The sequence below is a fragment of the Salvelinus alpinus genome, chromosome 2, assembly GCF_045679555.1.
Source record: "Salvelinus alpinus chromosome 2, SLU_Salpinus.1, whole genome shotgun sequence".
Lineage (NCBI taxonomy): Eukaryota > Metazoa > Chordata > Actinopteri > Salmoniformes > Salmonidae > Salvelinus > Salvelinus alpinus.
In genome coordinates, this window is record NC_092087.1 from 109,141,446 (window position 1) to 109,152,396 (window position 10,951).

A 10,951-nucleotide genomic window follows, 5' to 3' on the forward strand; every position below is an offset into this window, starting at 1 on the left:
CACATGCGCCGGATACAACACTGGAATGCTTACTTACGAGCCCCCAACAGTGCAGTTTAAAAAAAAATACAGGAAAGACTAAGAGATAAAACTAATATCCAACACAGAAAAACGTGTCAAAATAAATAGTGATCATGGTAACTCACTGGCTAAATGCAAAACACAAATCTTTTGACTGCCCACCCTTGATAATCAGCAACCAAGTTGTCCTTACCACGGACATGTCTGATTTCAAGAGGAATCTCCTGCAATATCTGTAGTAACTTTCCACCTCACTGTGGAGCTTCTCTCTCTTTTCAGGGATCACTCAATAGGCATGTTGTTGCATATAAAGTCCCCAATGTCATGCTCTAGTACATTTGGGTTGGCACATCTGAGAATGTTACCCTGCTTTTATAATATCAGGGTTCAATGTCAATATAAATGTACCCAAAAATGTCAAGTTGGTTGCATGAATAACTATGATTAGTAAATGTTACATAATTGTAAATATGAAATATCAAAACCAAATGTTCACCCCTTTGTTAATATGTATTGGCAATAATTAACTTAGTGGTGAGGCATGGAATAATAAAACATGTATCTTTTGTCAGGCTGGATGTTTGAAATATGAGGTGATTTGAGTCATGCTTCTTCAGTAGTAGAATAAAGACAATTAGCATTTGAATGTTGTCAAGAAATACTGGAGTGATGTAAGATTGTTAATAAAATTGATTATAGACCAATTTATTATACTGCGTCCATGTGTTTAGGCTGCAAGTTTGTTGAAATTAAGTTGTTTTCAAGTCATTGAAAAAACGACCCGAAAATACATCTTTTTAACTTTCACTTTCAACTACAACCGAACATATACTGGACAGAACATATATCGACGTCGGGGATAGTCTTATTTTCAACGTCTTTTCAATTACATTTTGCTAAATGGGAATAGTGCAATGTCAAAACACAGTTTTAACGTGTCCAAATCAATAACCAATATGCAGAAAAAGTTTGAAGTGTTGCATTGTGATTCCAGTGGGTCACCAACGTGGTAAACAGCTAGCTACATTGTGATTCCAGTGGGTCACCAACGTGGTAAACAGCTAGCTACATTGTGATTCCAGTGGGTCACCAACGTGGTAAACAGCTAGCTACATTGTGATTCCAGTGGGTCACCAACGTGGTAAACAGCTAGCTACATTGTGATTCCAGTGGGTCACCAACGTGGTAAACAGCTAGCTACATTGTGATTCCAGTGGGTCACCAACGTGGTAAACAGCTAGCTACATTGTGATTCCAGTGGGTCACCAACGTGGTAAACAGCTAGCTACATTGTGATTCCAGTGGGTCACCAACGTGGTAAGTGTAACACAACTCTTTTTTGTTAGTCACTTTTTGTTCAATCACATAAATAGTACTCGTTCAATTCAGAGCCTGGATTTTTCCCCTGAGGCTATATCCATATCATGTTGAAATCAATAGAACAGGGGACAAACGTTTAGGGTTCTACATTGTGACATCATTAAAATACTCCTACTACAATGTTAAAACATTCTACATTGTGACATTATTTCATTGATATCATGAAACAACTCCTTCATGTATGTATTTTCTGATGTTTGATCAGAGACATTTTACTAGAGTATCTCTTCCCACATTGATCACAGCTATGAGATTTCTCTCCTGTGTGTGTTCTCTGGTGTACAGTCAGATTGCTAGATTGACCAAAACTCTTCCCACATTGATCACAGCTATAAGGTTTCTCTCCTGTGTGTGTTCTCTGGTGTAAAGTCAGAGAGCCAGATGTAGTAAAACTCTTCCCGCATTGATCACAGCTAAAAGGTTTCTCGCCTGTGTGTGTTCTTTGGTGTAATGTCAGGTGGCTAGATTGGCCAAAACTCTTCCCACATTGACCACAGCTATAAGGTTTCTCTCCTGTGTGTATTCTCTGGTGTATAGTCAGCTGGCTAGATGTAGTAAAACTCTTCCCACATTGATTACAGCTACAAGATTTCTCTCCTGTGTGTGTTCTCTGGTGTGAAGTCAGCTGGCCAGATGTAGTAAAACTCTTCCCACATTGATCACAGCTATAAGGTTTCTCTCCTTTGTGTATTCTCTGGTGTGAAGTCAGAGAGCCAGATGTAGTAAAACTCTTCCCACATTGATCACAGCTATAAGGTTTCTCTCCTGTGTGTGTTCTCTGGTGTAAAGTCAGAGAGCCAGATGTAGTAAAACTCTTCCCACATTGACCACAGCTATAAGGTTTCTCTCCTGTGTGTATTCTCTGGTGTATAGTCAGCTGGCTAGATGTAGTAAAACTTTTCCCACATTGATTACAGCTACAAGTTTTCTCTCCTGTGTGTATTCTCTGGTGTAAAGTCAGCTGGCCAGATGTAGTAAAACTCTTCCCACATTGATCACAGCTATAAGAATTCTCTCCTGTGTGTGTTCTCTGGTGTATTTTAAGTTTTACTGAGGAGTTAAATTTTTTCCCACAGTCAGAGCAGCAGTTAGATTTCTTCCCTGTTGGTCTCTGCTGGTGTTTCTGGTGTTCTTTTGTGGAGAGACTCTTCTCTGCCTCTTCAGCATCATGATATTGTTGAGGCTCCCCAGAGGATCCACGATTGTCCCGTCTCTCATCTGTGTGAACGACAAAGTCAGACAGATGGTTAAAGGCCCACAACAGCAGAAATCCAATGTTCATTTGAGGTAAAAGGTGATGCCCAGAGTGTACCCATGACGTTGTACAACAACTGACGTCTATTAAATTTGACAATTAAGACAGTCAAGATAGCAACAATAGTCATATTTTGTCTTGTTTTCACATTATTGGTAACTAGAAATAAGTTATTCAAGTTGTTGATACACTAAGCAGTGTGCCAGACGACTATTGGTCTCCAATGTAGGCCCTTTCGGTGTTTGATAAAATTGCGTCACGAGGTCAATGCACACACAATTTGATTGCAGAAACTCCTCCCTGCTAATAAGGAAACCACTAGTTATGGATGTAGTATATCTGCTAATAAGGAAACCACTAGTTATGGATGTAGTATATCTGCTAATGAGGAAACCACTAGTTATGGATGTAGTATATCTGCCTGGAGCAAAAAATGGTGAGTGAAGATTGTAGTTTTTCCACAATGTATTCTGAATATTACAGCGCAAGATCAGGAGTGCTACTCAAGGAAACTCACATTAAGCTCTGTGTCTATTTACTAATTCACCACCGTGGGGGAAAACGCAGGGGAGTTCTCATAGGCTGACAGCAATAATAGCCTCCATTTCCAGGTTGCTTATGAGTGAATTTCACATTACTTTTGGATTATAATTGTCAGGCTCGTTTGAATCTCCTGCTTAATATGTTTGTGTTATTGTCGCAAATCAACTGCTTTATACTTAAAAAACACTTCAACCAGTAAAATGGTCTTTAGCTAGCTTTTCCATCAGCCTGACAATGAGGGTTTGTACACTAAGTGCTTAACAAATTGGCCCATAACTTCACCAAACAATAACATAGTAGGGGTCGACCCATTATGATTCTTCAACGCCAATACCGATTATTGGAGGACCAAAAAAAGCCGATACCGATATTTTATTATTATATATATATATATATATATATACACACATTGTTTATATATTTGTATTAGCCTAGGAACAGTAGGTTAACTGCCTGTTCAGGGGTAGAACGACAGATTTGTACCTTGTCAGCTCGGCGATTTGAACTTGCAACCTTTTGGTTACTAGTCCAACGCTCTAACCACTAGACTACCGGCTGGTTACTAGTCCAACGCTCTAACCATTAGGCTACCGGCTGGTTACTAGTCCAACGCTCTAACCACTAGGCTACCGGCTGGTTACTATTCCAACACTCTAACCACTAGGCTACCTGCTGGTTACTAGTCCAACGCTCTAACCACTAGGCTACCGGCTGGTTACTAGTCCAACGCTCTAACCACTAGGCTACCGGCTGGTTACTAGTCCAACGCTCTAACCACTAGGCTACCGGCTGGTTACTATTCTAACACTCTAACCACTAGGCTACCTGCTGGTTACTAGTCCAACGCTCTAACCACTAGGCTACCGGCTGGTTACTAGTCCAACGCTCTAACCACTAGGCTACCTGCCGCCTCTACACTCTAACCACTAGGCTACCTGCCGCCTCTACACTCTAACCACTAGGCTACCCTGCCGCCCCGAATGTTCTTATAGGCACTTTGGTATTGCCAGCCTAATCTTGGGAGTTGATAGGCTTGAAGTCATAAACAGAGCTGTGCTTCAAGAATTGCGAAGAGCTGCTGGCAAACGCAGGAAAGTGCTGGTTTGAATGAATGCTTACGAGCCTGCTGCTGCCTACCACCGCTCAGTCAGACTGCTCTATCAAATATCAAATCATAGACTTAACTATAATGTAATAAACACAGAAATACGAACCTTAGGTCATATTCAATTTAATACCGCTCTTCACAGACCCAGGAAGGGGCGGGGACAAACAGGTGTTGTACCTCGTATCCCTCCTTCAGGGAACAGTAATTATAGTCATAAAGTTATGCTCCCTTTCAGTCGGTCAACTTGAGGTATAACATACTATGGGGAAATCCAATCATTCCCCATGCCGACCAAAACGGATACTAAATGAAACGGCCCCTGGCAGGTCACCCTGACCTGACCCCGCAAGATGCGTCAGTTTTGTCAATTTATTCATTGTCTTTTGTTTGAAACACTTCTGTCAATGTTGAGTAAGGATGCACACCTGATTACACATATAGAGGTAGGACTAGTCTACCTGGTTACACATATAGAAGTAGGACTAGTCTACCTGGTTACACATATAGAGGTAGGTCTAGTCTACCAGGTTACACATATAGAAGTAGGACTAGTCTACCTGGTTACACACATAGAAGTAGGACTAGTCTACCTGGTTACACACATAGAAGTAGGACTAGTCTACCTGGTTACACACATAGAAGTAGGACTAGTCTACCCAACAACACAAATAGAAGTAGAACTAGTCTACCTGGTTACACATATATAGAAGGACTAGTATACCTGGTTACACATATATAGAAGGACTAGTATACCTGGTTACACATATAGAAGTAGGACTAGTCTACCTGGTTACACATATAGAAGTAGGACTAGTCTACCCAACAACACAAATAGAAGTAGGACTAGTCTACCTGGTTACACACATAGAAGTAGGACTAGTCTACCCAACAACACAAATAGAAGTAGAACTAGTCTACCTGGTTACACATAAATAAGTAGGACTAGTCTACCTGGTTACACATATAGAAGTAGGACTAGTCTACCCAACAACACAAATAGAAGTAGAACTAGTCTACCTGGTTACACATATAGAAGTAGAACTAGTCTACCTGGTTACACATATAGAAGTAGGACTAGTCTACCCAACAACACAAATAGAAGTAGAACTAGTCTACCTGGTTACACATATAGAAGTAGAACTAGTCTACCTGGTTACACACATAGAAGTAGGACTAGTCTACCTGGTTACACATATAGAAGTAGGACTAGTCTACCTGGTTACACATATAGAGGTAGGTCTAGTCTACCAGGTTACACATATAGAAGTAGGACTAGTCTACCTGGTTACACACATAGAAGTAGGACTAGTCTACCTGGTTACACACATAGAAGTAGGACTAGTCTACCTGGTTACACACATAGAAGTAGGACTAGTCTACCCAACAACACAAATAGAAGTAGAACTAGTCTACCTGGTTACACATATATAGAAGGACTAGTATACCTGGTTACACATATATAGAAGGACTAGTATACCTGGTTACACATATAGAAGTAGGACTAGTCTACCCGATTACGCATATAGAAGTAGGACTAGTCTACCCAACAACACAAATAGAAGTAGGACTAGTCTACCTGGTTACACACATAGAAGTAGGACTAGTCTACCCAACAACACAAATAGAAGTAGAACTAGTCTACCTGGTTACACATATAGAAGTAGGACTAGTCTACCTGGTTACACATATAGAAGTAGGACTAGTCTACCCAACAACACAAATAGAAGTAGAACTAGTCTACCTGGTTACACATATAGAAGTAGAACTAGTCTACCTGGTTACACGTATAGAAGTAGGACTAGTCTACCCAACAACACAAATAGAAGTAGAACTAGTCTACCTGGTTACACATATAGAAGTAGAACTAGTCTACCTGGTTACACACATAGAAGTAGGACTAGTCTACCTGGTTACACATATAGAAGTAGGACTAGTCTACCTGGTTACACATATAGAGGTAGGTCTAGTCTACCAGGTTACACATATAGAAGTAGGACTAGTCTACCTGGTTACACATATAGAAGTAGGACTAGTCTACCTGGTTACACACATAGAAGTAGGACTAGTCTACCTGGTTACACACATAGAAGTAGGACTAGTCTACCTGGTTACGCATATAGAAGTAGGACTAGTCTACCCAACAACACAAATAGAAGTAGGACTAGTCTACCTGGTTACACACATAGAAGTAGGACTAGTCTACCCAACAACACAAATAGAAGTAGAACTAGTCTACCTGGTTACACATATAGAAGGACTAGTATACCTGGTTACACATATAGAAGTAGGACTAGTCTACCCAACAACACAAATAGAAGTAGAACTAGTCTACCTGGTTACACATATAGAAGTAGAACTAGTCTACCTGGTTACACACATAGAAGTAGGACTAGTCTACCTGGTTACACATATAGAAGTAGGACTAGTCCACCTGGTTACACATATAGAAGTAGGACTAGTCTACCTGGTTACACATATAGAGGTAGGTCTAGTCTACCAGGTTACACATATAGAAGTAGGACTAGTCTACCTGGTTACACATATAGAAGTAGGACTAGTCTACCTGGTTACACACATAGAAGTAGGACTAGTCTACCTGGTTACACACATAGAAGTAGGACTAGTCTACCTGGTTACGCATATAGAAGTAGGACTAGTCTACCCAACAACACAAATAGAAGTAGGACTAGTCTACCTGGTTACACACATAGAAGTAGGACTAGTCTACCCAACAACACAAATAGAAGTAGAACTAGTCTACCTGGTTACACATATAGAAGGACTAGTATACCTGGTTACACATATAGAAGTAGGACTAGTCTACCCAACAACACAAATAGAAGTAGAACTAGTCTACCTGGTTACACATATAGAAGTAGGACTAGTCTACCCAACAACACAAATAGAAGTAGAACTAGTCTACCTGGTTACACATATAGAAGGACTAGTATACCTGATTACGCATATAGAAGTAGGACTAGTCTACCTGTTTACACATATAGTAGTAGGACCAGTCTACCTGGCCTGAGCACAAATGTAGATCCATAAATGAGCCCATTTGGGGATGTCTGATAGTTTTTCTGATTGTCTGCACCACTAATGAGTTGTGGAGCCTCTCGAAGCACATTTTTTTCTCACCTCAAACAGCAAGTAAACAAAGTCTAATCAAAACCAATTGGAAATGAGAATAACTCCTCAAAGTATTTGAAAAATATTTCCATCTCTATTCCTTTCGATAACCACAAAAGGGAAACTTTTGATTACTTCTTATCCCTTTCACAAATAGCCTACAGCTGTGTCGGTCGAGAACACTCACAGGCGTGGGAAACTGAGGGCCCAGAATATTTTATACAATGTTTCAAGTTCGTTTTAGACAGGCCATGCGATTTATAGGACATTTATTTGCAATGTTTTTATTTGTTGGCTTAATGTAGGCTATTTTTTTTACATAGGTGGCAATGGCAATAAAAGTTACTTTTAGATTTGTATAATTTTCATTTAGATAGAATGTAGATTAATCACAGACAATGATTGAGATACTATTATAAATTAAATGAAACTGTTCCAGTAAAATGAACATGAAAATCATAACTGTCACCAGATCAGTAGAAATGGTAAGATACATTTGCACTCCAAATGTAGGTTGCTGACTGCTTGTGTAGCCGATTACCAGCAACGTCAGAATGTATGAAGGACAGCAAGAGGAGGTGGTTCAGGAAGAGTTTCTTCTCTTCTGGTTGGGCAATATTGATGTAATGGCATGAAAATAAACGCTGAATATTATACAATGATTTATCAACAGCTCTAACAATTTGACCCTACAGGAAATCTACACTGGCAATTCTAGAATATACTATATATCCCAGAAACCTGTTAAACTATCATTATGACATCATGGATGAATTCTAGAATATACTATATAGCCTTGAAACCTGGTTAAACTATCATTATGACATCATGGATGAATTCTAGAATATACTATATATCCTAGAAACCTGGTTAAAATATCATTATGACCTCATGGATGGCCAGTCCTTGTATTCATAGTGTAGTGAATTCAGGGGGTAGCCCTGAGCTGGACTCAAACCTGGGTCCAGCGACTGTCAAGCCAACACCTTAAAACTGTTTTGCCAAGATGTCTGAACTTCTTGACGAGGTCGCTAGGTTTTGGGTTACGGTTGATACAATAGCTTTCTCTATTAATTTGAGAATGGTTACATTTCTCCAGCCCCCATCCCTCAGCTGTTTACCAAACCAAGTCTCTGGGCAGCCATTTTGTTGCTGTTTAAATACTAGGTTGTCCCTTTAAAAAAGCCACACAAGAATCAATCAACCAATAACAAAGCTGTAATTCCACCACTATTTTGCTAATAAGATGGATGGGGCTGGAGAAATGTAACTACTTTCAAATTCATAGACAGACCTATGGATGCAAGGACTGACCATCCATGATATCAACATTATAGTTTTAACCATGTTGAGTCTGTTGATTTACATTGTTTCTATACATTGGAGTAAAAAAAGCTTATTTGGTGTTCTGATGGGGTACAACAGTTGAACTAAGCTCATGAGGCATGTGTTATATTCTTCAAGAATCAATGGCTATAAATAAATAATTTAAAAATCAAAATATGGATGTGGTAATTGCAGATTTCCCCTTTAACACCACACATCCTTCCAGTGACTGGAGCGAATTTCAAAAATCGCTGAAGCTGGAGACTTATATTTCCCTCACCAACTTTAAACATCAGCTATCTGAGCAGCTAACCGATCGCTGCAGCTGTACATGTACTTTTCTGCTCTTTTGCACACCAGTATCTCTACTTGCACATCATCATCTGCTCATTTATCACTCCAGTGTTAATCTGCTAAATTGTAATTCTTCGCTACTATGGACTATTCATTGCCTACCTCCTCATGCCTTTTGCACACACTATATATAGACTTTCTTTTTTTCTACTGTGTCATTGACTTGTTTATTGTGTTGTTGGCTTGTTTATTGCCATGTTATTCCATGTGTAACTCTGTGTTGTTGTCTGTGTCACACTGCTTTGCTTTATCTTTATCTTTATCCCCATACACTACCCACCACTGCGACCTGTACGCTCTCGTTGGCTGGCCCTCGCTTCATACTCGTCGCCAAACCCACTGGCTCCAGGTCATCTACAAGAACCTGCTTGGTAAAGTCCCCCCTTATCTCAGCTCGCTGGTCACCATAGCAGCACCTACCTGTAGCACGCGCTCCAGCAGGTATATCTCTCTGGTCACCCCCAAAACCAATTCTTCCTTTGGCCGCCTCTCCTTCCAGTTCTCTGCTGCCAATGACTGGAACGAACTACAAAAATCTCTGAAACTGGAAACACTTATCTCCCTCACTAGCTTTAAGCACCAGCTGTCAGAGCAGCTCATAGATTACTGCACCTGTACATAGCCCATCTATAATTTAGCCCAAACAACTACCTCTTTACCTACTGTATTCATTTATTTATTTTGCTCTTTGCACCCCATTATTTCTATCTCTACTTTGCACTTTCTTCCACTGCAAACCAACCATTCCAGTGTTTTTATTTTATTTATTTTTTATTAACTTGCTATATTGTATTTACTTCGCCGCCATGGCCTTTTTATATTTTTATTTATTTATATATATATTTTGTTTGCCTTTCACCTCCCTTACCTCACTTGCTCACATTGTATATAGACTTATTTTTCACTGTATTATTGACTGTATGTTTGTTTTACTCCATGTGTAACCATATGTTGTTGTATGTGTCGAACTGCTTTGCTTTATCTTGGCACGGTCGCAATTGTAAATGAGAACGTGTTCTCAATTTGCCTACCTGGTTAAATAAAGGTGAAATAAATAAAAATAAAATCTTGGCCAGGTCGCAGTTGTAAATGAGAACTTGTTCTCAACTGGCCTACCTGGTTAAACTATCATTATGACATCATGGTCACCATGTTAAACTATCATTATGACATCATAGCCACCTGGTTAAATAAAAAAATAAAACAGTTCAACAACTGCAGAGTTTGTGCCTCTGTTTTTAAGGTAGTACTTACTTGTGTTAATCAGGGCCCGTTCATCCTTAGAACCATTGGATGCCTTAAGATGCGTTTGGGAAACCGAGCCCAGATATTCAGTTTCCTCCTCCTCTTCTTCCAATGTGATAGTCATCTCCCCATCCTCCTCTTTCACTCCAAAAACTGCAGCCTCCTCTTTCTCTTCCTCCTCTTCTTTTACTGTAACTTCCTCTTTCAATCTGAACGCGTCTTCCTCTTCTTTCACTGTAACGTCTTTCTCTTCTTCTTTCACGGTAACGGCCTCACCGTCTACTTCTTGTTTTACTGTGATATCCTTCTCTTCCTTCTCCTCTTTGACGAGAGCTTCTTTCTCCGTCCAGCAGATCCTCCTCTTCATTAACAAGAGAGTAGCTTAGTGACCGCATGGGTCGGGGATGTTAGCTAGCTAGGCTAATGCTAACTTAACCAGCCCGCTAGCTGACTAATAACAACAACACCGTAAATATGAAATTAAAACGGATAACTAACTAGAGCGACAGAAGTGGTTTTAAAACACAGTGGCTAATATACACTAAAGCGTCTAAAGAGCTATATTGGTTCGGCTATTTTGGCTAGCAAGC

General features: G+C 39.9%; 1 protein-coding gene across 1 annotated transcript; it reads right to left on the reverse strand.

Moving 5' to 3' along the window:
* Positions 1-1,440: 1,440 nt before the first annotated feature.
* LOC139542169 (zinc finger protein 180-like) lies at positions 1,441-10,728 on the reverse strand. Its single transcript, XM_071347267.1, has 2 exons — positions 10,371-10,728; positions 1,441-2,619 (listed from the first exon to the last, which is right to left on the reverse strand). The coding sequence occupies exons 1-2, from the start codon at positions 10,726-10,728 to the stop codon at positions 1,577-1,579; spliced, it is 1,401 nt and encodes a 466-aa protein (XP_071203368.1). The 3' UTR covers positions 1,441-1,576.
* Between the last annotated feature and the right edge of the window lie 223 nt (positions 10,729-10,951).

What these genes read in the sequence shown, in the direction of transcription:
- LOC139542169 (XM_071347267.1), bottom strand. Translation starts at nt 10,728, where the DNA reads ATGAAGAGGAGGATCTGCTGGACGGAGAAAGAAGCTCTCGTCAAAGAG. An exon ending in ACGGGCCCTGATTAACACAA is followed by an intron (nt 2,620 to 10,370) that starts GTAAGTACTACC and finishes TCGTTCACACAG; the next exon opens with ATGAGAGACGGGACAATCGT.